This window comes from Oryctolagus cuniculus, chromosome 7 (assembly GCF_051225735.1).
Source record: "Oryctolagus cuniculus isolate XC-2025 breed Fujian yellow rabbit chromosome 7, ASM5122573v1, whole genome shotgun sequence".
In the NCBI taxonomy this organism is placed as follows: domain Eukaryota; kingdom Metazoa; phylum Chordata; class Mammalia; order Lagomorpha; family Leporidae; genus Oryctolagus; species Oryctolagus cuniculus.
The window spans coordinates 11266736-11291597 of record NC_142873.1 but is presented as its reverse complement, the minus strand read 5'-3'; the positions used below and the strand labels follow the sequence as shown (position 1 = coordinate 11291597).

Sequence of the window (24862 nt, the reverse complement as noted above, 5' to 3'; positions counted from 1 at the left end):
TTTTTTTAAGAAAAGGTTGGCTATAAATAGCTCAAAACCCAAACGTTTTAAGCATTTTGAAAAGCAAAAAGCGACCTGGGATATGAGCATTTCTTGGCTCTGATATCACCGATTGGCCGCATTGGCTTTGCCAGGCCCCCCGCACCCCTTCAGCATAGAAAATGTCTTTGCTTGATGCCCGGGCAGGCATCAAGATCTGGTCCTCAGGGCCGGCGCCACGGCTCACTAGGCTAATCTTCCGCCTTGCGGCGCCGGCACACCGGGTTCTAGTCCCGGTCGGGGCGCCGGATTCTGTCCCGGTTGCCCCTCTTCCAGGCCAGCTCTCTGCTGTGGCCCGGGAGTGCAGTGGAGGATGGCCCAAGTACTTGGGCCCTGCACCCCATGGGAGACCAGGAGAAGCACCTGGTTCCTGCCTTCGGATCAGCGTGGTGCGCCGGCCGCAGCGTGCCGGCCACAGCGGCCATTGGAGGGTGAACCAATGGCAAAGGAAGACCTTTCTCTCTGTCTCTCTCTCTCTCACTGTCCACTCTGCCTGTCAAAAAAAAAAAAAAAATCTGGTCCTCAAAGACCAAAGCGGAAACAGGAGCACGGGCAAACCAGACCAGCTGCAGGCCTTGGACCTCCAAGGTGGGCGCAGACCCCCACAGAGCCAACCCCCACCCAAGCTGCCTGGGAGTCCATGCTTGGAAACTGCTCCTTCCCTGAAAAGCTGGTTAAGCCACTTGATGGGCGGGGGGCAGGCTGCGGATCTCAGGCCATAATTGGCAACTTGGAGTTAACTTTTCTCCAGGGAAACATTCAAAACTATTCTGTTCGGACCGGCCATGGGAAATGCGCAAATGAGTTTTACCTATTACATAATTCCTTACCCTCTCACATCTTGGAAACTGGGAGACTTTGAAGAGTTAATTTAAGAAAACAAAAAGGATTGATTGATTTGAGAGTTGAGGAGAGAGAGACAAGAGGGGTCTTCCAACCTCTGGTTCATTCCGCAGATGGCCACACTGGCTGGGGCTGGGCCTGGCAGAAGCCAGGAGTCTGGAGCTTCATGGGGTCTCCCACGTGGATGTAGGGCTCCAAGCACTTGGGCCACCCTCTGCTGTTTTTCCCAGGCCGTTAGCAAGGAGCTGGATTGGAAGTGGAGCAGCCGGGACACAAACCAGCGCCCATATGGAATGTCGGTGTCACAGCTGGTGGCTTTGCCCACTATACCACAACGCCAGCCTGGAGGGGTGAATCTGATAAATGGGTCAATCAATCCAGGCACTGGAAATAAAAGGAACGCATGACGTCTCGTGGGCTTGTGCAGGGTGTACCCTCTGCGGAAGTCCAGAGCCCACTGGGAACGGGAGTCGTTCCTCCTGGCAAGGTGCATCGGGTGGCAGGCCACCTGGGGCTCCTGGAGGAGAACATTCTAGGGAGAGGCAGGCAGGACCAGGGCTGGTGGGCAGACTATGGAAGCTGAACTCCAGACACAAGCAAAGTGACCACGAGGCACAGTGGGATTTCCTTGTCTCCATGCCCCCTTGGGAAAGGGTGCTGGGCAGTCCCAGGAGCCTCATTCAGCTCCCAGGGGGCAGACGCCGATCGGCCGAGGGAGGCCGAGGTCACGGGGTCAGGGCCTGGCAAGTCCAGGGCAAGCTCCCGCAGGTGTGGCCTGGGGGTGATGCTACCGGGAAGCCCAGCTCTGCAAATGGCCACGCCCACCCCCTGGTTTCACCTGCTTGCCCATTTCAAACAGAGGCCACTTTGAAAATGAAGATGTTTTTACAGACTCAAAGTTATCCAGAGGCCTCTCCTGCAGAGAAATCAACATGGACCGGGCCCCTGCATGGCGCACACCCCCACCCAGGGGTGGCCCTCAGGGGGCTGACACCCCTACTGGCTCCAAGGACAGGGATTCTGTCCCCTCCTCCACCTGCCTCCCCACTCAGGCCTGCAGGGCCAAGTGGCTGCCTCAAGTTCACCGGAAACTCCAAGCCGAAGCTCACTGCTGTGGAGACGGTCTTGGTCACCTGTGGGCTGACTCCTGGAGGGATTCCAACAGATCTGAGTGATCAATTACTGCAGTCTAGGGGAGTCAGATACTGGAAGACCCACTGTGCAGAAACCACACTGGGAACGAGTTCTGTCCTGCCTGCTCTCTCCAGGAGAGACCACACACCCAGGGGACACACACACACACATACCAGGGGAGGAACACACTCCAGGGGACACACACACACACACACACCCCAGGGGAGGAACACACCCCAGGGGACACACCCAGGGGACACACACACACACACCAGGGGAGGAACACACCCAGGGGACACACCCAGGGGACACACACACACACACACACACCAGGGGAGGAACACACCCAGGGGACACACCCAGGGGACACACACACACACACACACACACACCAGGGGAGGAACACACCCAGGGGACACACACACACCAGGAGAGGAACACACCCAGGGGACACACCCAGGGGACACACACACACACCAGGGGAGGAACACACCCAGGGGACACACCCAGGGGACACACACACACACCAGGGGAGGAACACACCCAGGGGACACACCCAGGGGACACACACACACACCAGGGGAGGAACACACCCAGGGGACACACCCAGGGGACACACCCAGGGACACACACACACCAGGGGAGGAACACACCCAGGGGACACGCCCAGGCAAACACACATCCCAGGGGACACCTATCAAGGGAGACACAGACCCCAGGGGGTATAGACACACCCCAGGAGGGGCACACAGCCCAGAGGACACGTCACGGCTCTGCATCCTACACAACTACTCACTGGCACTCGTGCTTAGACCACAAAACACTCTCCATCTTTCTCTAGAACGTATCGTTTTAGGTACAAAGTCCCAGCAGACGGGACCAAGCTTGGGTCATAGCAATGACATGGATGAGGCACAGCTGTGCCAGTCTAGAGAGGCAGCGTCCACCGCACCCAGCCTGGGGAGGACTTTTTAATTCTGTCACTAGCTACACAAAGATCAGCCTGGATCTCCATGGAAATTCACAGCACAGAAGAAATTCACAGGAGGGAGGGGGTGGGGGAGAAGGGCTGTGCCTTGCAGAGGAGCCTGCGGGCCACGCTCTCCTGAGTGTGACCCTGCTCCAGTGAGCGATCTGCCTTCCGTCAGCGTAAGGGTGCTGTCAATCACCCTGCAGCCTGGAAAGACAAGCAAAACAAGCTCCCCTAAATCAGAGCACTCCCCTCCCCGGTATGGATGCCACAAATACAGCCAGGTAAGAGGAGTCAGGATGGGATTCAGGTTCGGTTCCCTTGCACCTCCTTCTCCCAACAGCTCAGGAAGGGTGACACACACAGAAATCGCGAGAGCCCCCATTGTGTGCGTGTGAGACTCAGAAGAGCCCATGTTAACCCACCCCAAGTCATTAACGCGAAGCCTGAGCATTGCCTTGTTTTTCCTGTTAATACGCCTCATTAAGCTTAGTTTCACACGGCTTAATCCCCTAATTAACTTCCATCCCTTTTTAGGTTTGATTAATTGGAATTTGGGCGTGGAACGAGACTCCTGGCGATGTCATCTTGGGTCTCACAACTTCAGGAGGACACAGGGCGGGACCACACAGCTCGTCCTACCGATTGCTGAATAACTAATGCCTCGGAGGTGAAACCATTGCGGCACCCTAACTGCGAGACAGTCTTCATTTACCACAGACCACCAAGCCATGCCCGACATAGGTCTGCATTCGCCTGCACGGGAAACAGTCCGCAGGGCACACAGCAAACCCCACCCACCCGCGTGGGAGACCCAGATGAAGCTCCAGGCTTTGGCCTGGCTCACCCCTGGTCTTTGCGGCCATCTGGGGAGCAAACCAGCAAATGGAAGATCTCTCTCTCTCTCTCTTTCTCTGTCTGTCTCTCCCTCTGTCTTTGTAACTCTTTCTAAATAAATAAATCTTAATCATCATCATAATAATAATGTGAGGAATTCTCTATTAAAACCAAAAGTCTTTGCAATACCTTTAGTGCATTTTTCCAAAAGCTTATGGAAATCTGTATACACCACAAAACCACCTTGCTCACGCCAGTTCTGCAGTCGCCCACGCAGGTGGCAGAAAAGTCACAAAAAGGCACAACAAAGTCTCGCCCAGGTGGCCCTATTCAGTTCCGATGGACACCAAGCTCCTCCACAGCAGGGAACAAAGAGACGGGCTCCTGGCTGCTGTGGGCCCATCCTTGGCCAGGGAAGGGGTGAGGGCAGCTCCGGGAACCCCGGTGGGCAGCATGGAGGGCCCCACAAAGCTGGGAAGTCCAATGGGAAGAACCAAGTGGGCAGGTCTGTGGGCAGAGAGCAGCTGTGAGTGCAGCCAGTGGCACAGTGGCCCTCGCAGGTCCAGGTCCCGCTACTGGAGAGAATACGTTGAGTGTGACACAGCCAGAAGACACGGGGCATGGCAGCCCTGAATCGAGCAAGGATCAGTCAAGGCCCTGTTATTGCGGCCCTGAGGGAGACCGCCCAGAAGTCACAGACACCTGTGCGGTTCAGCAGGCACCCAGCATTTTAATGAAGCTGCTGACCCACGCTCAAGGCACTGAGTGACACGGGTTAGGACAAGCAGCGAGAGATCAGAGCATCTGGGGCAGGGAGGAAGTTGACGCATACTCCTGGTCCCTAAGAATGGGTGGATCTGGACCACGAGGAAGGATGGGGAAGGAAGCGATGGAGGACACGGTGGAAAGGATCCTGACAAAAGACGTCGCTTTAAAAACATGCCGGGGCCGGCGCCCTGGTGCAGTGGTTCAGCCACTGCCTGCAGCGCCAGCAGCGATATGGGCAATCAGTTCAAGTCCCAGCTGCTCCACTTCTGATCCAGCTTCCTGCTAACGCACCCGGGAAAATAGCAGAGGATGGCCCAAGTGCTTGGACCGCTGCACCCACATGGGAGACGTGGAGAAAGCTCTTGATTCTGACCTGGCCTGGCTCTATAGCCATCATGGCCATCTGGGGAGTAAACCAGCAGACAGAAGCACGCTCTCTAGCTCTCTCTCTCTCTCTCTCTCTCTCTCTTTCTCTTTCAAATAAATAATTTGAAATTTTAAAAAATAATTTTAATTAATTAAAAAAAAACATGCCTGAGGTTGGAAACACACAGTAAATGACTACAAATGCTGATGCTGCCTTGGGTTCACACCGATTCTGGGGAGGAAAGGGGGCAATGAGGTTTTAGGATCAGAGAACCGGGGAACTGAAGCAGCATGTGAGGACATGAAGGGCAGGATGTGAGACGGGAGGTCGGCAGGGCAGCCAGGAGGGTGACACAGCGAACCAGGGCCAGGGAGAACAGCTGTGGAAATAAAACAAGGCCGACAGAAGAGAAGAACTGGGATAATTGTATACACTAGCCCCACGCTCAGGGGACAGACAGGACAGACCATCAGGTAAAAGCTGCGCTGCGCACTCATGTCCAAAGAGGCCAGTTCCTGTGGACGGATCAGCACCACGCGTGGCACGCCTACCTACAAAGAGCGCCCGCCAATCACCAGAACACAGCAAGGCAATGGGGAGACGGGCAAAGGTGCGAACCATCAGAGGAGGAGATGCAAAGGGTCCACAAACAGGCGAAAATGGGCTTCACCTCGGCCGAGCTACGGAGACATCACCTAAACAATCCAGTGACCATCTAAGAGTGACTATGCTGAGGGTCAGAGAAACGGTCCCCGGAGCTTTGCTCGTGCGTGTGTCTCAACAACACTCGCTCAGAGTGGGCGGTGTGCAGCGGCAGCACAGGGGTCAGGCAGCCCTCACGCTGCAGGTGCAACTCCTGGGTTCCTTAACGGCACTTCACGGAGACAGAGGGCCTCACCCGCCGCCAAGCTCCTGTCCCGCCCGCCTTGTACCGAAACACAGATCAGACTCAGGTAGACCAGGTGCAAACCGGCTGCCCCTGGAGCTGTGCAAATCCCACTTTCCTCACCGTCACACGTGGGTGAGGCTGCATCAGTTAACGTAAGCAAAATGACGTGGCCCACGTACTCAGAACGCGGTGGACTTAACTGTGAGCACCCGGTTCACAGTGCGTGGGGCTGTTGTTGTCGATGCGACTACAGAAGCTGCAAGCTGTATCTGTTACCAACTGATGGAGCCTGTTCCTCCCAGCTTCCTCCCTTCTTTCTTCTCTCCTTCCTAAAGATTTCTTGATGTCTAAAGGACGCACATAGCTCAAACACTTTGTGGGAAGGGCTTGGAACATTTTTTCTTCTTTCTATTTTCATGTCTAGCAACCGCAAGCTGGTTCTCTCAATGGCTGGTTGTGATTTAGTGGGTTACCCAGCATGCTGTGGCAAATTTGATAAACAGAGCTATTCTGTTTTATTGCACTGGGAAAAAAAATAGAATAATAAGAAGCCTTAATTTGACAACTGGGAGACTGTGAAAAAGCACAGCTGGTTTGAAAAAGAGATTAGGTAGCAGCAATAAAATCCACACCATCTGAATCATGAACCACCCTAAAAAGCTTGCAAAGGAAAATGAAATCTGGAAGTTCCGAGGTTGTACAGCTGTGAAGACTTGGAGAGACGCCTGTGGGCAGGCCTGGTCCCCAACTGTCTAGTGGGTAGGGGACTGGCTTTGATGTGGGGGAGACAGGCAGGAAGAACAGGGAGGGACACGTGTGCTGGACGATCTTCCTAATAATTTCTGCCCCTAGCCCTGCCTTGCAACTCCACCCCTTCCCTATCAATCCAGCATGCCCACTTTCCCATGATGCACCTGCTTCTCCCATGCCTGGATGGAGGAGACGCCATGAAACTTCCCAGAAGCTTCATGCAGACTCCACCCTGTTTGCATATTCAATTAGGGCACCATCTCCCTACCCGGTAAAAGTGACTGCTTTGGGGTCCTACTCTGGCCTTTGCCCACACTCTCTCCTCATGGGGAACCCTCAGGCCCACGCGTGACAGGGACCTCTCCGTGTGGAGCGGTGCACACATCACACGTGACTGTCTGTTCACTCTCTCCGTTGTAAATGAAGCCTGCCCTCACTTGGGCACTGTGTGTATGCCTCTGCGGGGCGAGAACGTGGAATAAGGGCTGAGATCCTCATTCCCATGGACAGCTTCCCTGAGGTGCCCAGCCCTCCCACGCTTCAAGGTTGACTCTCAGACAGCTCAACAGTGGATTCCACGGGACGCTGTGGCCAGGGAGCTCTGGGAAGTAACGGCCGTCCTTGGCATCACCGTTCCGAAGGATGCTGTTCCTACTGTGGATGCTGCCGTTGAGGTAATGAAACCAACACTACGGAATTACTGAATTACTGGTTATGGACTTGGCAAAAATATCCCAGTTTGGTTTCTTGACATCCCAAGAAGGTAGAGCCCGGTAATGATTTTCTCCGCATAAAATGGGAGTCTGTTGTAACGTAAAACACGGACAGAGAGGTTGAGAAAACTTCCAAGGAGCACTTTATGAGTAAGGAATAGATGACAAATCTGTATGTGCGCACGTGTGTGTGTGTGCGTGTGTGTGTGCGTGTGTGTGTGTGCGCCTGTGTGTGTGTGCGTGTGATACAAATGGTCTCCTCCACTAGCCTTTCTTGAGCAGTTTCTGGAAAACACTTTTGAGAATGCAATGTTTGTTCCGACAGGGTTCAGGACACACTGCCCCAAAATACGGCACCTCGACCTTTGAGCGAACCACGGAAGCAGGCCCAGAAACTGGGACTCCCCTGTTCCTCTGCCCTGGAGTGGCCCACAAAACCTAGCAGATCCCGGGGCTGGCACTGTGGCGTAGTGGGTAAAGCGGCCACCTGCAGTGCCCGCATCCCATGTGGGCACCAGTTCAAGTCCCTGCTGCTCCACTTCCGATCCAGCTCCCTGATAATGTGCCTGAGAAAGCAGCAGGGGATGGTCTGAGTGCTTGGGCCCCTGCACTCATGTGGGAGACTCGGAAGAAGTTCCAGACTCCTGGCTTCAGCTTGGCTCAGGCCTGGCCATTATGATCATTTGGGAAGTGAGCTAGCCAACAGAGGATCTCTCTCTCTCTCTCTCTCTCTCTCTCTGTCTCTCTCTGTCTCTCTCTGCCTCTGTAACTCTGCTTTTCAAATAAATAAATGAATCTTTTTTAAAAAATAATAAAAAAGGGGCCAGCACTTTGGCACAATGGGTTAAAGCCCTGGCCTGAAGCACTGGCATCCCAGAGGAAGCTGCTGGCCTTAGCTAGCTCCTGGCGCAGCTGTGGCCATCTGGGGAGTGAAGCAGTGGATGTCTCTCCCTCTCTCTGTCTATACCTCTCAAACAAAATAAGTAAAATAAAGAAAAACAGAACTGGGAAGAAGTTTCAGATCTGAATATCCTAAAGTCCTTCCCTTCGTCAGCATCCCCACTGCTTGGGTGGCGCAGTGAGCATCTTGGGGAGAAGTGGCCCCTGCGCTGGTCCTGCGCTCAGGCGGTGGTGCCGAGCCGTGCTTGGTTAGAAGCCCCTGGGAGACAGTTGTGTCTGGGATCAGAGACCCATGGTTCTCTTGCCAGATCCTCAACTCTCCAGACCTTCCCCCACACTTCTATCCTCGATCCCTTTATTATTTTTTCTTCTCAAAAATAGCCTTATTGAAATATAATTCACAAGCCCAGCACTGTGGCGTGGTGGATAAAGCCACCACCTACAGTGCCGGCATCCCATATGGGCACCAGTTTGAGTCCCGGCTGCTCCACTTCACATCCAGCTCCCTGCCTGGGAAAACAGTGGGGGGCGGGGTGGCCCCGGTACTTGGTTTGCTGCACCCATGTGGCTCTTGGCTTCAGATCAGCCCAGCTCTGGGCATTGCAGCCATCTGGGGAGTGAACCAGCAGATGGAAGATCTCTCTCTTTCCCTCTCTAATTCTACCTTTCAAATAAATAAATCTTAAAGAAAAGAACTACAACTGACATGCCCCATAATTCACTTTGTACAATTCAGCAGTTTCTAGTATATTCAGAGCTCTGTAATTATCGCCAGAAGCTCATCACCACACAAACAAGCCTGCACCGTGAGCCACTGCCTCGGTCTCTGCCTCCCAAACCAATCCACTGTTGCTCCTATAACCAGAATCATACAGACTGTGACTGTCATGTTCCAAGGCTCACCCACAGGGGAGCGTGTGCCAGCCCTACACGCCTTCTCACAGCCCAGGGATACCCCACTGTAAGAGACAGCCTGAGTCCTGCTGACACCCTGCCCTGGTCGATGGAGAAGGGGTCACTGCCTGCCCTGTAGCAAGCTCACACCCCGGCCACCGGGGGGAAGCCCCCCACCCCTCACCATGAGCACAAGACAGGGGCGGCTCCCACAGCTGTGTCCTAGGAGGTGGCCCTCCCACCAGTGAGTGGGAGCACAGGCCAGATCCCCCGGCAACAGCCCACAGGCCCACCTCGCCGTGGGGCCCCGGGCTCTGGGCATGCTGGTTAGCACAGCACGCACTCAGCCTCAGTGGACCGGAGCGCAGAGTTGGCGTCTCCACCTCCCTCCGTGCAGGAACCCGGCCGCCTCGTCTGGTTCTTTCAGACAGAAACAGTGCCCAGGCCGGCGCCGCGGCTCACTAGGCTAATCCTCCGCCTTGCGGTGCCGGCACACCGGGTTCTAGTCCCGGTCGGGGTGCCGGATTCTGTCCCGGTTGCCCCTCTTCCAGGCCAGCTCTCTGCTGTGGCCCAGGAAGGCAGTGGAGGATGGCCCAAGTGCTTGGGCCCTGCACCCCATGGGAGACCAGGAGAAGCACCTGGCTCCTGGCTTCGGATTGGCGCAGCGCCGGCCGTGGCGGCCATTTGGGGGGGGGGGGGTGAACAAACGGAAGGAAGACTTTTCTCTCTGTTTCTCTCTCTCACTGTCCACTCTGCCTGTCAAAAAATAATAGAAAATAAAAAAATAAAAGAAAAAGAAAAAAGAAACAGTGCCCAGCGCCAACGCCACGCATCCCCCTCCAGTCCACACCTGCATCCCGGGTCCTTTTTGGACCCAGGGTCCCTGGAGCTTTGTCTCTAGAGATCTAAGCTCAAAAGGTGCAAGGCCCACTCAGATGCCACCTTTGGAATTCTCTTAATAGAGATGCACTGGGTGAGAAAGTGTAAAAACACAGAGAGCTGTGAGGAAAATAAAACCCGCGCCCAGCGGTAACCACTCTCCAAAGGCCGATGCAATTCTTTTGCCTTTTTCCTATCATATCTTGGCATAGCTGTCACCATATTAAACAGAGTTTTAGATCCCAAATTTTTTATATCGCATTTTACATCCCACCACCTGCACTTTCTGATGCATTAACAACTTTATGCACACTTTCTTTGTAATGTCTGTCTAGTAGTTGAATCATGTGACCAGAACATAACTTTAAAAAGGCATTCCCAGGGGGCTGGCACCATGGTGTGGTGGCTAAAGCCGCCAGATGTGACAATGGCAACCCACATGGGTGTCGGTTCAAGACCCAGCTGCTCCACTTCCGATCCAGCTCCCTGCTAATGATCCTGGAAAAGCAGCAGAGGAAGGCCCAAGTGCTTAAGCCCCTGCACCCACGTGGGAGACCCTGAAGAAGCCCCTGGCTCCTGGCTTCAGCCTGGTCTAGCCCCGGCCTTTGTGGCTATTTGGGGAGGGAACCAGCAGATGGTGGATCTTTCTTTCCTCTCTCTCTCTAAGTCTGCCTTTCAAATAAAATAAACAAATCCTTAAAAAACAAACAAACAAAAATAAACAGCATTCGCAGGTGGACCTGTGGCACAGGGTGGCCGCATCCCATACCAGAGTGCTTGGGTTTGAGTCCCGGGCCCATCATCGATTCCAGCTTCCTGCTAATGCACACCTGGGAGAAAGAGGTAAAGGCTCAAGCAGTTGGGTTTCTGTCACCTACATGGGAGACCCAGTCTGAATTTCAGGCTCCTGGCTTGGGCGTGGCCCAAACCAGGCTGTTGTAGGCATTTGGAGAGTAAATTAGCAAAAGTGAGATCTCTCTCTTTCTGCCTTTCAAAAAAACCATTCCTGTGTTTTTAAATGTTAAAAATCTGTCCACTGTTCTTAAAATTAGCACAAATATCACTGCAAAGAACAGCTTTGTACTTGAATATATTCTCTTTTTTGAAGATGTTATTTATTTGAGAGGCAAGTTACAGAGAGAAGGAGAGATAGACAGAGGGGTCTTCCATCTGCTAGTTCACTCCCCAAATGGCTGCAATGGCCGGAGCTCGGCCAGGATCTTCTTCTGGGTCTCCCACCTGGGTGCAGGGGCCCATGGACTTGAGCCATCCTCCACTGCTTTCCCAGGCCACAGCAGAGAGCTGGGTCAGAAGTGGAGCAGCCGGGTCTTGAACCAGCTCCCGTAAGGGATGCTGGCACCGTGGGCAGAGGGTTAGCCTATTATACCACAGTGCTGGCCCAAAAATATATTCTTACAAATGACATTTCTGGGTCCTGGACTCTGGCGCTTCTGAGGCACCTGAATATGTTGGGAAACTGACTTCCAGATTGGTTGCACTGCTCACCCCCCCCCCAGCAGCATGTGAACGCTGACGTCTCGCTTCCTGACACAGGAGTGACCTTCTTCTTGCCTTTGCTTCCCCAGTCTCCTTACATACAGAACAGCAGATTATTAAACCTTTAGCAGTTATTTTTAGAACACACCATCTGTTGTAGGTGTGTCCCATTTACTTACTGACCATGGAAGCAAATCCATTTAAGAAACTGTTTTGAAACCCACTTCTCCATTATACAGGACAGCTATGAGACCACATCTAAGCTCTCTCTCCTGCAACCTGCTGCAGGATGTTGTAATCACCCAATCTTAAGACATACTGTCAGGGGGCCGCGCTGTGGCTCTCTGCTATGGCCTGGGAAGGCAGTAGAAGATGGCCCAAGTCCTTGGGCCCTTGCACATGCCTGGGAGACCCGGAAGAAGCTCCTGGCTCCTGGCTTTGGATCAGTGCAGCTCCGGCCGCATCTAGGGAGTGAACCAGTGGATGGAAGACCTCTCTCTGTCTCTCCCTCTCTTTGTAACTCTACCTCTCAAATAAATATATAAAATCTTTTTTTAAAAAAGCGCTAAGTTGTCAGAACTTAGCTTTTTTTCTCTAACAACCAAAATTAGAGCTCTAATTTTTCAGTTTTTTTTTTATTGTGGTAATGTCTATGTAAAAGTTCGCATCTTGGCCATTTTTAAGTGTGCAGTCAGCAGGATTAATTACATTCACAGTGTTGTACAACCATCACCTCCAGAAATCTCTCATTGTCTCAACCTGAAACCCCATGCCAACCAGAAGTAACTTCCGGCTTCTCCCCCTGCCCCCCACCAGCCCCTGGCAAGCACCACACTCATTTCTGTGTGCATCTGACCACTCGGGGTACCTCATGTAGGGGAGACTGGCTTATTGCACTGCACTGTGTGGCCTCGAGGGTCACCCATGTGTGACCCATGGTGTCAGGACTGCCTTCCTTTTTAGGGCTGAGTAGTATTCCATTCTCTGCATACACCATGCTGTGCTTGGCCATTCTTCTGGCCATGGAGACTTGGCTGTTCCCCTTACAGCTACTGTAACTAACACTGCTGGGAGCATGAGTACAAATATGGCTTCCAGTCCCGGCTTCCAGTTCCTGTGTGTCTACACCCAGAAGTGGCTTGGCTGCATGGCATGGGGAGTCGGATCCCAGTCCTCTGAGGAACCACCACTGTTTTTTTTTTTTTTTTAAGATTTTTATTTATTTATTTGACAGGTAGAGGTACAGACAGTGAGAGGGAGAGACAGAGAGAAAGGTCTTCCTTCTGTTGGTTCACTCCCCAAATGGCCGCTACAGCCGGCGCACCGCGCTGATCCGAAGCCATGAGCCAGGTGCTTATCCTGATCTCCCATGCAGGTGCGGGGCCCAAGTGCTTGGGCCATCCTCCACTGCCCTCCCGGGCCACAGCAGAGAGCTGGACTGGAAGAGGAGCAGCCGGGACTAGAACCGGCACCCATATGGGATGCCGGCGCCGCAGGCGGATGATTAACCAAGTGAGCCACGGCGCCAGCCCCCATCACCACTGTTTTTCTACAGCCCATTTTATATTCCCACTGACAGGACACAGGGTTCTACTTTCTCCACATCCTTACCAATGTTTTTAATAGCTATCCTAATGGATGTGAGATAGTAAACACATTAATGTTTTTACTTTATAAAGTATCTTATTCCACCCAAACATTTTAATGTTTATTTTTTTAACAAGGTTTTTTTTGGAAAAAAAAAAAAACATACAGGCTAATAGGATTGTATGTTTCTACTTGTATCCCGAGAAAGGAGAGTGAGGTAGCAAGAGAGGAGGAGAGACAGACTGACGGACAGATGTTGGATCTGACGATGGAACATTCTGGACTCCACTCCGCAGCTCACCCCAGTGCAGCTGCATCTGTCCTCATGGTGGCTGCCTGGCCACACCTCTCCACCCCAAATAGCTGTCAGGCTGAATTATACAGTCACCGTGGCAACCATAAATCCAGGCTCGGAGCAGCAGGATACAGTTTTTTTATTCCTCCCATCAGCTACACAATGCGCACAATTTTGTGAGACTGGGCGGTGCCCCTTTCGCTATTTCCTAGGCCTTAACTGTGTAAGACAGAATATCAAATATTGTCCACTTCCATAAATCAAGGCCTGAATATTTATGTTTACAATTTACATTTAAATTGTTTTTCTTTTCCAAAGAATTCAAAGCTATTATCTTAATATAATTTCATGTCAGGGAGGCAGGCTGAGGTTAAGGAAAAAAAAAAATCCGAGAATGACTGTGGCCACCACGGATTCTTGCCTTCCACTGAGGCGACAGATTAAATCACACACACACACACACACACACACGTACACACACGCGCACATAAACACACATACGAACACACACAGCTGCTTCCTTTATCATCAAAATCAATTGAATCCAGGCAGATAACGTATGTTTTAAAAGATAATTCTTGGTGGGGCCAGCGCCGTGGCTCACTGGGTTAATCCTCTGCCTGAGGCGCTGGCATCCCATATGGGTGCCGGTTCTAGTCCCGGCTGCTCCTCTCCCAATCCAGCTCTCTGCTGTGGCCTGGGAAAGCAGTAGAAGATGGCCCAGGTCCTAGGGTCCCCGCATCCACATGGGAGACCAGGAAGAAGCTCCTGGCTCCTGGCTTCGGATCGGCGCAGCTCCAGCTGTTGCGGCCATCTGGGGAGTGAACCAATGGAAGGAAGACCTTTCTCTCTGCCTCTCCCTCTCACTGTCTATAACTCTACCTTTCAAATAAATAAATAAAATCTTTTTTAAAAAAAGGTAATTCTTAGGCCCAGCATTGAGGCATAGTGGATAAGGTTGCTCCTTGTGACCCGGCAGCCCATATAAGCACCAGTTTGAGTCCCGCTGCTCCACTTCACATCCAGCCCCCTGCTAATGGCCTGGGAAAGCAGTGGAAGATGGCCCCAGCATGTGGATCCCTGCCATCCATGTGGGAGACTCGGATGAAGCTCCTGGTTTTGGCCTGGCCCAGTCCTGGCCAGCGAGGTCATCTGGGGAATGACCAGTGGATAGAAGCGCTCTCTCTCTGTCTCTCTCCCTCTGTAACTCTTTCAAAATAAATAACTATTTTTCTTAAATGCAACTTCCAAATACAAGCTGGCTAAGGTGCATTCCAAGGAGCACAAAGCAGGGCTGAGCAGGAGGCCAGCAGCTGGCCAGAGCTGCACCCGTCACCCCCACCTGTCCCTGCACTATGAACTGTGACCTGTGCAACTACTCTTTTACTTGTCTTCTTTTTTTTTTCTTTTTTTTTCTTTTTTTTTCTTTTTTTTTTTTTTTTTGACAGGCAGAGCAGACAGTGAGAAAGAGAGACAGAGAGAAAGGTCTTCCTTTGCCATTGGTTCACCCTCCAATGGCCGTCGCTGCGGCCGGCGCACTGCGCTGATCCGAAGCCAGGAGCCAGGTGCCTCTCCTGGACTCCTATGCGGGTCCAGGGCCCAAGGACTTAGGCCATCCTCCACTGCACTCCCGGGCCACAGCAGAGAGCTGGCCTGGAAGAGGGGCAACCGGGACAGAATCCGGCACCCAGACCGGGACTAGAACCCAGGGTGCCGGCGCTGCAGGCGGAGGATTAGCCTGTTGAGCTGCAGCACTGGCCCTACTTGTCTTCTAATCCAGGCCAGCACTTATCACCTTCTGTACCGAAATTTCTCCCAGAAAAAGGAAAAAGCACAAAGCAGAACACTCCAGACTGTCCACAGTGTGTTCTCCAAGTTCCCGGCATCAGCTCTGCTTCCTACCAGCATGTGGTCCCCAGCCTTGAAGTTCCTGGCCTAGGACCCAGGGCTGGTCCCACCACTGCACACACGGGGGCTGACAACTGCCTACAGGGCCCTCATGCCGTAAGCACATTCTCTCTAACAGCGCTCGCCGAGCTCAGACGTCCGTGGATCATGTGGAATGGGCTCAAAACACTAACAGCGCTGCTGGGCCATGCCCCAAGGCCCATGCCTTCCTCCGCCAAGTGGGCCCTGCCCACCAGCACCCTTGTTTGTGCAGAGTCCAGGTGCCGGGGGACACCTGTGCCGGGTCATCAACGGGGCAGGCAGAACCTGCAGGAGTCAAACCCACCCCATCTCCCTAAAAACAGAGCGGGGCAGAGAGCTGCAGGGAGAGGATGGGCCAGTGCGGATCCACTCTGACTGCAGGTAAAGCAGTCACAGACGTGTCTTAGTGGATGCTCTGGCTTGATCCCTCCCCTTGGAGTAGCCCCTGGCCAATGCTGGCTCTCTACGGACTTCCCACACTCCCTGTATTGTAACTGCCACCCGTGTGCGCATCAACCCTACTCTAAAGCAAGATATTTTTTATCTGATAAGACAGGCAAGCAGGTGGCAACAGGAATGAAAACCTCACTGTTGGAACAAAACCAGCAGGAGGATGGAGAAGCGAGAAAAGCAATCGGTGGTCAGGACGGTGGACGCTGATGGTGAGAAAGGTCAGGGCAGGTGTGCCCATTCCAAACCAGCAAAGTCTTGCTCCAGCACACAGGAATCCACTGTCCACGGCTCCGGACACCACCCCGACTGCTGCCAAGCTTCGCATGAACCGCCCCACAGTGCCGCAGCCCAGATACAGGCAAAGACGCGCATTCGTGAAACCGCATACAAACAGCAGGATCCACGTCCCCTCCCCCGCCACTGATGCGGCATCCAAAGGAGCCCCAGCGCCGCGGTTCTCCCCAGGAGCCCCAGACGAGACACACCACACCTGGCGGGGCTGGAGGCCCCTCGGTCTACACAGCCGGAGCCCGTCCTAAAGAGAGGCAGACCCCGAACCCCAGCTGCACACATCCAGGACGTCACACTTACCATTTATACAGGCCTCCGTTGGTCCGCAAAGGCCATCCTCGAACAGGCAGCCTGGGCGAGAGAAACAAAAGACAGCAGAGTCGGTGAGAGGAGGAACAAGGGGCGGCCCAGGCACCTGCGGCTGCAGAGTCTCACAGCCAGGCAGGGGCCACTCTGATCTGGCATCTCTGAGACAGGCCTGACTATCCTGCGGCCAGAACCATAGGCCCCTGCATGCCCTGGGCCAATGTCTCCAGCAGGAAGCTGCTCCGGGTGCCCCGTGTCTCGCAGGCACACATGGGCATGGAGATCCACGCAGACAGACACCCTCCTGAGCTTACTCCTCTACGCTAACTGTGCCACTCCCAGGGGATGCTTGGCTGAGCTTAAGGTCAGCGCCGTCCACATCAGAAACGGGCCAGGACCTTCGGTCCTTCTCTTGAGCATCGTGTGCCTAATTCACACGCATGCACACCTGGAGCTGCACAGACGAGAGGAAGAATGAAGAGAGGAAGCAATGGTGGAGGGGAAATGAAAGGAGAATGGAGGAGCGAGGGGGAAGAGACAGGACGGAGAGAGGCAGGGGCCTCCGCCCTCGGGGGAAGACGCGGGAGGAGAGGCAGCTCCTGGCTGCGGGGCCTCTGTCCGCACCTAGAAAGAGCCGTGGAAACCTCCATGTGAGCCGGGAAGGTGGGGCCGCCTCAAACTCACTCGCCCATGGCATTGAGGCCAGGGCAGGTGGGGAAGGCTGGCGGTCAGCTGTGTGTCCCGCAGACCCAGAAAGGGCTTCAAGAAAACAGAGAGGGTGCAGGGGGCCAACGGCAGCCAGAGCAGCAGACGCCACTGGAAGCTGGGGGCCCCGGGGGCACAGCCAAGGGGCAGAAGCCAACAGGAGCCGCGTGCACGCTGAGCTCCCCAGGCCTTCCACCAACACCGAGAACCCACTCCTGCCGAGGCATTAAAGGTCTTCACTCCCATTTCTCCAACTGGCAAAGTCCCGTCCAGCCACTGCATCCCACCCGGGAGTCCACCACGAAATCTCCCGTGACTGCCCAGGTGAGACACCCATCACAGGACTCCTCCACATCTTCCTCTTCTGGCCAAGAGCACCGCCAAGCAGGAACCACAGAGATGTCACCTGCTAACCTCTACCATGTCTACTGCGGCTGCCCATGTGTCTGGTAGCCAGCAGGTGCCCCGGAGTCAATGGATGAAGAAAAGGAACTGACATTGAGTTACAAAGGCAATCCATCTCTCAGAGGTGCCTTAGAGCTCCCAGTCGTTAACTCCCCACCAGGACGTTGGCGTAAAATCCTCAGAGCTACAGTATGCAATTACACGACACAAAAACGAGTTGAGTGAGGCACAAGACACCATCTGCACAGCAAGCAAAAATGAGTATCACTGGGACCAGTGTTGTGGCATAGTGGGCAAAGCCGTCACCTGCAACACTGGCATCCTGTACGGGTGCCCCCTCGAGTCCCGGCTGCTCCACTTCTGATCCAGCTCCCTGCTAATGCGCCTGGGAAAGCAGCAGAGGATGGCTCAAGTCCATGGGCCCCTGCCACCCACAAGGAGGACCTGGAAGGAGCTCCTGGCTTTGGCCTGGCCCTGCTCTGGCTGTTGCAGGCAGTTGGGGAATGAACCAGCAGGTGGAAGATCTCTCTGTAACTCTGACTTTCAAATAAATAAACTAACCTTAAAAAGCATGAGTATCATTGCAGAACTAAATATATACAGAATTACCATGAATTCACCAAGCAAGTGACAGCTTTATCACCTCCCCAAAGGAGAAGAAACCAAGGTGAGCCGGCTCCTTGGCCTACACTGCCCCACACTGCCCCGGGCAAACTGCCCACTGCGAGCAGGCACTCAGGACCAGGCGAGCTAAGCAGAGTCTGGCTGTCTGAAAGCCCCCAGGCGTTCCTCCCTCCGTCGAGCACCTGAGCCGGGCAGCGTGGTGTGCAAATGGCAAAGCAGCCGGGAAGGTAATCGGCAGTGAACTTTCCCAGGGGACACCTGGCACAGCAGCACCGGCACTGGGGAGTTGGAAGCCCAAATGCCAGGCCATTCCCCCACAGCATCAGGGGTCTGAGAAAGCCCCCCAGGCCCTACTGTCTCAGCGTCGTGAGCACTGGAGGCAGGGCCAGGCAAAGCGACCTTGGGGCTCTCCCACCGCCGACCCTCGAGACCCCTCACTGCAGTCCAGACAGAGGCTCGGCCCTGGGGCGCCCGCTAGGCCTCCTGCTACCCCCTCCCAGCACCCAGGCCCTCGGCATTCACAAGCGCCTGAGCAGCCAGGACAGGCTGGGCACGGCCAGGACGTGGCTACTTGCGGACTCTGCGAAGGGTGACGTCACAGTGCTACAGAACCGCTCCGCATCCTGGCCGTGCTGCTGCTGGTGACACAGTTCTCCACCCAGCGTCACCGCAGCAGGGCTCCAGTGCCAGGAGAATGACCTTGAGGAAGGCAGGACACAGGGACACGTGCACACACGCCACTGCACTAGGGTCGGACACGGCCTCACACGCAGAACCCTGCCTGTCCCATGGCAACAGAACTCTGCCGGGAAGGGCTCTGGGCTCCTCCTGTCCCTGCTTGAGTCATGGCTGAACGAGGCATGCATGGCGATGCACACTTGGATCCTGACCTTGGAGGGACACCCTGCCCCGTTTGACCCATTCGAAGGACGGATGAGAAGAGCGTCAGAGAGCCCAGCATCGCTCCCGGGAGAGGAGGCGACGGCGACAGCAGGATCTCAAGTTATTTACTGCTGGAGCCGCAAACGCTGGGCGTATTTCACCCCGCCAGTCAATATGCTAATTTCACTTCTAATTTATTTGTCTTGCTGTTTGCTCTAAAATTAAGCAAGAACACATTTCATTTTAAACAGTAGCTACCTACTAATAGTGATCATGACCATAAGTCATCAAGGAAAAAAATTCTTTCTCAGGCAGACACTTGGCTCACCCCCACGTCCTCCAACCTCACACGGGCTCCTGCACCTGGTCCAGGGGTCAGCTCGCCGATGGTCTACACCAAAGGCCGGACACTGCACGGAGGCCAGCAGCTAAGTCCTTGAAGAACACCCAAAGCGGCCCACCTGGCCCTGAACCGTGTGGTGCGCAATGCTGCAGACCAGTAATCCCTAGTTGTACTGTATTATCTACCCTTTCCATGAAAACACACGGCATTTTGGCCAGCGCCGCGGCTCAATAGGCTAATCTTCCGCCTGCAGCACCGGCACACCAGGTTCTAGTCCCGGTCGGGGCGCCGGATTCTGTCCTGGTTGCCCCTCTTCCAGGCCAGCTCTCTGCTGTGGACAGGGAGTGCAGTAGAGGATGGCCCAAGTGCTTGGGCCCTGCACCCCATGGGAGATGAGGAGAAGCACCTGGCTCCTGCCTTCGGATCGGTGCAGTGCACCGGCCGCAGCGGCCATTGGAAGGTGAACCAACGGCAAAGGAAGACCTTTCTCTCTGTCTCTCTTTCTCACTGTCCACTCTGCCTGTCAAAAAAATAAATTTTCTCAAAAAAAAGAAAACACATGGCATTTCCAAAATTCCCACTGCTCCCTTGGCTGACAGTTCACAGTAGGGCTCTGGGGCCCTGGCCACTCCTCCTTAATTCATATATTTTTCCCTCAGCTGCAGAACGCACGTGCACACATACACGTGCACAATCCTACGCATTCATGTATGTGCACACACATGCACTCATGTTTCCACACATATACATACTCACACACATACACACAAATGCTCATATGCACACACAATGATGCTCTCAGTGTAAATTTCTCTTTTGTTTTCTCAGAACAGTAAGCAGCATTTTGACATTATCTTGTCTTTTTGCCTTTTACCATCTTCAAGATGAAAATGGATCCACTTTGGCCAGCGCCATGGCTCAATAGGCTAATCCTCCGCCTTGCGGCGCCGGCACACCAGGTTCTAGTCCCGGTCGGGGCACCAGATTCTGTCCCGGTTGCCCCTCTTCCACGTCAGCTCTCTGCTGTGGCCAGGGAGTGCAGTGGAGGATGGCCCAAGTGCTTGGGCCCTGCACCCCATGGGAGACCAGGAGAAGCACCTGGCTCCTGCCTTCGGATCAGCGCGATGTGCCGGCCACGGCGGCCATTGGAGGGTGAACCAACGGCAAAGGAAGACCTTTCTCCCTGTCTCTCTCTCACTGTCCACTCTGCCTGTCAAAAATAAAGAAAGAAAGAAAGAAAATGGATCCATTTCTGCAAAATCCTGACGAGATCTGCCTCTCACTCCTAGCTGTTCACAAAGGGCTTGTTCTTGTTGTAGAAACACAGCAGCCCTGAACGGAGGCACAGCCTGCCTCTCTGGTTGGAGGCTGCAGAACGGCTCAGCACATACCTGGCCCGCCCCTCCCCTGCTCACCCCCTCCTCCTCAAAGCCTTCTTTCCAGGTGTGACACAGGCAGAGAGCAGAGGCCCAAAACTTAAGGGACTTTCCTGGGCTCTTCTAAATACATAAAATTTATTTGAAAGGCAGTGTCAGAGAGAGAGAGAGAGAGATGAAGGTCTTCCATCTGCTGGTTCACTCCCCAAATGGCCCCAACAGTCAGGGCTGGGCCAGACAAAAGCCAGGAACCAAGAGATTCTTCCAGGTCTCTCAGTTGGGTGCAGGGGCTCAAGCACTTGGGCCATCTTCTGCTGTATTCCCAGGCACATTAGCAGGAAGCTGGATAAGAAGTGGAGCAGCTGGGATTCAAACCGGCACCCACATGGGATGCTGGTGCTGCAGGAGACTTAGCCCACTACACCATAGCGCTGGCCCCACTCACAGAGTTTTGTCAAAGCCCCGAGATGAGGCAAATGCAGACGCCCAAGAATCTGATAGTTCTGGGGACCTAACATGAGACAAAGGTCCCCAAGACAATGAATTCTCTCCCCAGATGGACCCCTTGAGCAGGATCGGTGCTTTGGGCTCGGCTACAAACAACTGGAAGATTCTCAGGATCCAAGAATATTCTCACCGAATTTTCCTGAGAGCTGATAATGCTAGAAAAACCATAAATGATTTAGTGTTGTAACTAATGAAAACTACAACAAAATCCATCTGCCATGTGGATTAAACAGCATATATTAATAGCAAGTATATTACTGTTTTCCCCGTGGTGATTTTCCACAAATAACAAAGTGTTCTCGCTCATCGATTTCCCATTACTCTGCAGTGTTTGCTCTTCTCTTTGAGTTCTCGGGTGCAGTAAATAACAACACGGCGTGAAACCTCGCCCCGTACCCCATGCAGTAAGCAGAGAGCTGCCCTCGGTTGGAGCCAGGCTCTGGCCGTCGCCGGCCCTTCCAACAGCCTGCAGTGCACCTGCCACCACTCCCAGTTCTACAGATGAGAAAGCAGGACTTGGAAAGGTCAGGCACACACCCACAGCCAGCCGGCCAGGGACTGGTGAAACCAGACACAAAGCCTGGTCTGTCCGCCTCTCTCCAAAACATGATGTTCCCCACTGTTCCAAGCTGTGCCAGGTAAGAGGGGGGCGTGAGTCCCACACACGCGTCTGCACCTGGGGAGACAGAGGAGCAGTGAAACACTGAGCTGTTCTCTCCCAAATCCTCTCCCCGCTCTGATCCTCACCTGTGCAGGCCCCCTACAGGGAGCAGGGAGGGCCCTCACATCACAGGGGTTGCAACAGGCCGGGACCCAGCCCAGGGGCCCCTCCACTCTGCTCCTCTAACCACACCTGCCTCACCTCCCTCTCCTGCTACCCCCCCCCACCTCCTGACCCTGCACACACAAGGTCTGCTCTACCCACAAACTAACGAGAGAACCATGCTGCTGCAGCCCACGGTGGGGCAGAGCCCACAGCAGATTCTGAAGAAACCAAAAGAACCCACGGAAAAACAGCCCGGGAGCAGGGGCCCTGTCTGGCTACGGCCCAGCGGGAGCCCAGGATGGGTGGTGCCCCTCGTTTGTTTGCTCTCCGTTAACCTGGACTGTTTCCTGCTGCAAGCTGCTTTCTCAGCTCCAAGACTCCAGACACTGAAACAGTGCATGTGTGTGAGGCTTGACCTGCGAAGGAAAAGCAAACGTAAGGGGCAGATGGGTGTGTTAGAGCTTGCCAGGCAGCTTTCCCAGCTCTCCTGGGACTTCCGTGGCTGGGTCTCCCTCCAGGACACCTCTGTGATAATACCGGGGGCCCCCAATCAAGCCCTTGGTCCCGGAGCTGAGTAGCAAGCACCGTTTTGACTGCCTACAGAAATACGCCTTCTAGCCAGCGCCGCGGCTCACTAGGCTAATCCTCTGCCTTGCGGCGCTGGCACACCGGGTTCTAGTCCCGGTCGGGGCGCCAGATTCTGTCCCGGTTGCCCCTCTTCCAGGCCAGCTCTCTGCTGTGGCCCAGGAGGGCAGTGGAGGATGGCCCAAGTGCTTGGGCCCTGCACCCCATGGGAGACCAGGAGAAGCACCTGGCTCCTGCCTTCGGATCAGCGTGGTGCGCTGGCCGCGGCGGCCATTGGAGGGTGAACCAACGGCAAAAGGAAGACCTTTCTCTCTGTCTCTCTCTCTCACTGTCCACTCTGCCTGGCAAAAAAAAAAAAAAAAAGAAAGAAAGAAAGAAATACGCCTTCTTATCATCTCCCATGAGGCCTGGCCTGCTGCCTGTCCCACATCTGGCCCCTTACGCTGCAGTAAGAAGGTCGCCCACCCGTCTCCCTGCAGAGCAGGGAGCACCCTGGGGTGGGGATGGCATCTTTAGTCTCACCCACCGGTTCCTGGGGAAGGCCCAGGCCCAACACGGCAACCACCTCTCAGGCTACAGAGGGAGCTAAATGCGAGGCCTGCAAAGCCCCCAGGTTGGCAATGTGATGATTCCATAATCGCAGCAAAAACCTCACTAGCTCCCTCTCCTCCTAAAAGAGGCACTGGAGGCGTGGCATTTACCGCAGCGGTCAAATGCCAACGACACACATCGGCGCGCCTGGGCTGGGTCCGCGGCCCCAGCTCCTGATGCCAGCCTCCTGTCGTTAAAGACTCAGGGACGTGGCACTAACTGGGTTCCCGTCACCGACCTGGGAAGCCTGGGTGGTGTTCCCAACTCCCAGCTTCAGCCCAATCCAACTCCAGCCACTGCAGACATTTGGGGAGTGAATCAGAGGATGGAAGAATCTCTCTTTCAAATAAGTAGATGAAAAAAAAAGGGTTACTGGCAGAGAAAGCACAGCTATACTTACTGGCTACAAGAGACTTTGTAAGTGTAGATTGAGCTTCACGGGGTGACAATTCATGTCCCCCAGGGCAGAAGAGCTCACAAGTGTGCAGGGAGGTGACACCTTCCTGGTTGGGACCCCAGACCTTGGAGTGGCCGTGGCCAAGACCCCTGACAGCTGAGGGCCCCACCCACAAGGAGGGGTCCCTCCTCTGAGACCGCAGTTCCTCCTGCTGCAGGGGCGGCACCTGAGGCTCAGAGGCAGAGGCATGGCCCAAGAGGTGGGGGGGAGGGGGGTCCTCTGCCAAGCAGCAGCCAATACAGCTCCTGTAACACAGCCAGCCTCACCCCCATCCCTGACAGCCACACGGATGCCAAGAAGTACATGTTAAACAATTCCCAGAGACCCCCAAAACCCACCTGATGTGAGCTGGCATCTGACAGTGACCCAAGATGTCACAGACGTCTGACATCCAGACCCCGGGGCTCAACACTGTCACCTGTGTCATCACAGCTTTCACTTCTGTGTCACGCACTGCAATACTGTTCGACTTTCAGCAAGGAACAAGAGACTTTATAATCTAAAAAGCTGCACGCGAAGTAACAGAGACCTTGCCTTTGCTACTGGCCCAGTTCAACACCCTGGCAAAGCCTCACCACGCTCCCAAGCCCCCACGGACCACTGGTGACCCACGGGGGCCCCTCGGCCTTTCGCCACGCCCACGGTGTGTGACCCTCACCACCCACTGCCCCTCACGGCCTGTTATTTTGTGTTTCTGTCTCGTCTCCCTCCGAAATCTCGAGAAAAGCTGTGCTTGAACCCCTGGAGACCCCGGGACTCGCGCCTGGAGTCGGTCCTTCAATTAACTGATATTAGAGACACCTGCCGATGGTAATTCCTCATCAATTACATTTCTCAGAGCCAAGGTCTGTCAGAGCAGTGGCTCTCATCAAAGGCGCCTTATCTTTCCCTCCCTGGTAGAACACCTGAGGCTTGCTGATAGCCGGAGGCTACAGGGAATTTTATTAGCTTGCATTGTTTGCTAGGAAGCCCATCAGCATTACAAAGAATGGTGTCAGACGTGAAGAGATGGTCTTTGGAAAACCCATGTTCATTTCCTTCCTAGTAAGGAAGCCAACCAGTCCCACCTCTCCATATCACAGGCACACACCTTGGCTTACTTTCCCAAAGCTAAGTAGGGACCTGCTCTGCTCACCTGGCAGGAGCTGTGAGAATAAAGCCCCCGGCCGTGCCTGGCACAGGGTCCTGGTGCCCAGGTGGTGGCCACTGTCATGGTTCTGGCACCATCATGGCAGCAGCCGGCACTGTTGGGACCACGGAGTCTCACTGAATGTCTCTAT

At 54.3% G+C, this 24862-nt stretch overlaps 1 protein-coding gene and 1 long non-coding RNA gene across 3 annotated transcripts in view; both read right to left on the bottom strand.

The window, feature by feature from the left end:
• The window catches only part of PTPRN2 (protein tyrosine phosphatase receptor type N2), a 1109078-nt gene that overhangs the window by 987210 nt on the left and 97006 nt on the right, over nucleotides 1-24862 (bottom strand). For both annotated transcript variants that reach the window (XM_089336860.1, XM_051857048.3), the window contains exon 2: nucleotides 16336-16386. In XM_089336860.1, the coding sequence (XP_089192986.1) occupies nucleotides 16336-16386 (51 nt within the window). The remainder of the gene's footprint in view (nucleotides 1-16335; nucleotides 16387-24862) is intronic.
• On the bottom strand, nucleotides 21405-24433 carry LOC149125289 (uncharacterized). Its single transcript, XR_016211364.1, has 3 exons — nucleotides 23921-24433; nucleotides 22285-22365; nucleotides 21405-21859 (listed from the first exon to the last, which is right to left on the bottom strand). It is a non-coding gene; the product is annotated as an uncharacterized LOC149125289 (long non-coding RNA).